The 1713-nt window shown below is 44.5% G+C and overlaps 1 protein-coding gene across 1 annotated transcript; it reads right to left on the reverse strand.

The window, feature by feature from the left end:
* Positions 1–948, reverse strand: LOC142425558 (olfactory receptor 4K3). Its single transcript, XM_075530826.1, has one exon. The coding sequence runs from the start codon at positions 946–948 to the stop codon at positions 1–3; it is 948 nt and encodes a 315-aa protein (XP_075386941.1).
* Positions 949–1713: the final 765 nt, after the last annotated feature.

Raw genomic sequence — 1713 nt, forward strand, 5'->3', positions numbered from 1 at the left:
TTAAGGCTTGTGCCCGGTCTTGCTAGACTTCAAGACACGGCTACCCAGTTTCTTCATGGAATCCTTGACATCTTTATTTCGAAGGGTGTAGATCACTGGATTCAGGAGGGGCGTGAAAATGGTATAAAATACCGAGAGCACTTTGTCTATTGGGAAATTTGTGAAAGGCCACACGTAGATGAAAATGCACGGGCCGAAGAAAAGGGTCACGACGGTGAAGTGCGCAGTGCAAGTGGAGAGTGCTTTGGAGGAGCCCCCGGACGAGCGCTGCCGCACAGTGACCAGGATGACCGTGTAGGAGATGACCAAGAGAATGAAGCATACCAGGGCAATCAGGCCACTGGTTGAGATCATGAACACCCCCAGGATGTAGGTGTCGACACAGGCGAGTTTAATCACCAACGGGAGGTCACAAAAGAAACTGTCCACTTCATTGGGTCCACAGAAGGGCAGATTTACCGTAAATGCTAATTGACTCAGGGCGTGGAAGATGCCCACAATCCAGGAAAGGGCCACGAGTCCAATACACATCCTCCGACTCATGATGGTTAAGTAACGCAGAGGCTTACATATGGCGACATATCTATCGAAGGACATGGAGATCAGCAGGACAATCTCAGCGCCTCCTAGGAGATGCAGAAAGAATATCTGTGTGATGCAGCCTTCAAACGAAATGGCTTTGTACTCACTGAGGAAGTCTGCGATCATCTTGGGAGTGGCAAAGGAGGCCAGAGACATGTCTATGAAGGAGAGGTTACCCAGCAGAAAGTACATAGGTGAGTGCAGGCGCGGCTCGGACGCCACAGTGCACACAATCAGGAGGTTTCCCAGCACAGTGGCTATGTAGACGAGGGAGAAAAAAAGGAAGTAGAAGATTTGGAGCTCCCAAGAACTGGACAGACCCTGGAGTATGAATTCAGTCACCACCGACTGATTGCTCCAAGCCATTCACCTTGGTTTCTGGAGGGACTCCGACATTTACAAATCAGAAGAGAACTAGGAGAGAAGACAGTGATGAAACTCAAAGTGGGATTTTCTGCACAGAATTTTTTTTGGGCGACTCACAACCCCCAGATAGCTCATTATTGTATTTCTGCCCTACTTTCAGTGCTTAAATATTGTCCCCATTGACCTTTCCAAGTGCTTTAAATAATTACATTAAAGATGAATTCTCATACATAGCTATTTGCCTTACAAGAAAAATTCAAATTTTTCATGAAAGGAATACAAATTAAATTATTAGAATCGTTATTCAGCTGGTGAAATACCTTATCAACTTCACAGCTAACTGCCATCAGGTTTCGAAGGGAAGAGGAGCATCATGATGCTAGAGGGAGGAGTGTTTGTGAACGCATCATTGATATTTAGTGGGAATAAAATTGTGAACCGAAATGCACACAATGGCCTCTTTCAGTGTGGAGGAAAAAGCAATAGAATGTAAGGGGATGGGAAATGGCTACAGAGGAACACCACCTCCCTCATTTTTGAGTAGAGCTTGTTCAGAGTAAAAATGAAATTCCCTCCCATATTTACTTCTTCATTTCAGAATGAGGCAGGCATTCTGAATGATCCTTGTCCTCAACGTTACACATTTTGAAAGACGGCCACCTTTCACATGGTGATTACAGTGACTTCCTCCATTTTGTGTATATTTTAAATGGAAAGGTTCTATTAAATACAATGATATCTGAAACGGAGCATTTAAAAAAATCT

This window comes from Tenrec ecaudatus, chromosome 14 (assembly GCF_050624435.1).
Source record: "Tenrec ecaudatus isolate mTenEca1 chromosome 14, mTenEca1.hap1, whole genome shotgun sequence".
Classification (NCBI taxonomy): domain Eukaryota; kingdom Metazoa; phylum Chordata; class Mammalia; order Afrosoricida; family Tenrecidae; genus Tenrec; species Tenrec ecaudatus.

Excerpts from the sequence above, each read along its gene's own strand:
- LOC142425558 (XM_075530826.1), bottom strand. The coding sequence starts at position 948 with ATGGCTTGGAGCAATCAGTCGGTGGTGACTGAATTCATACTCCAGGGT.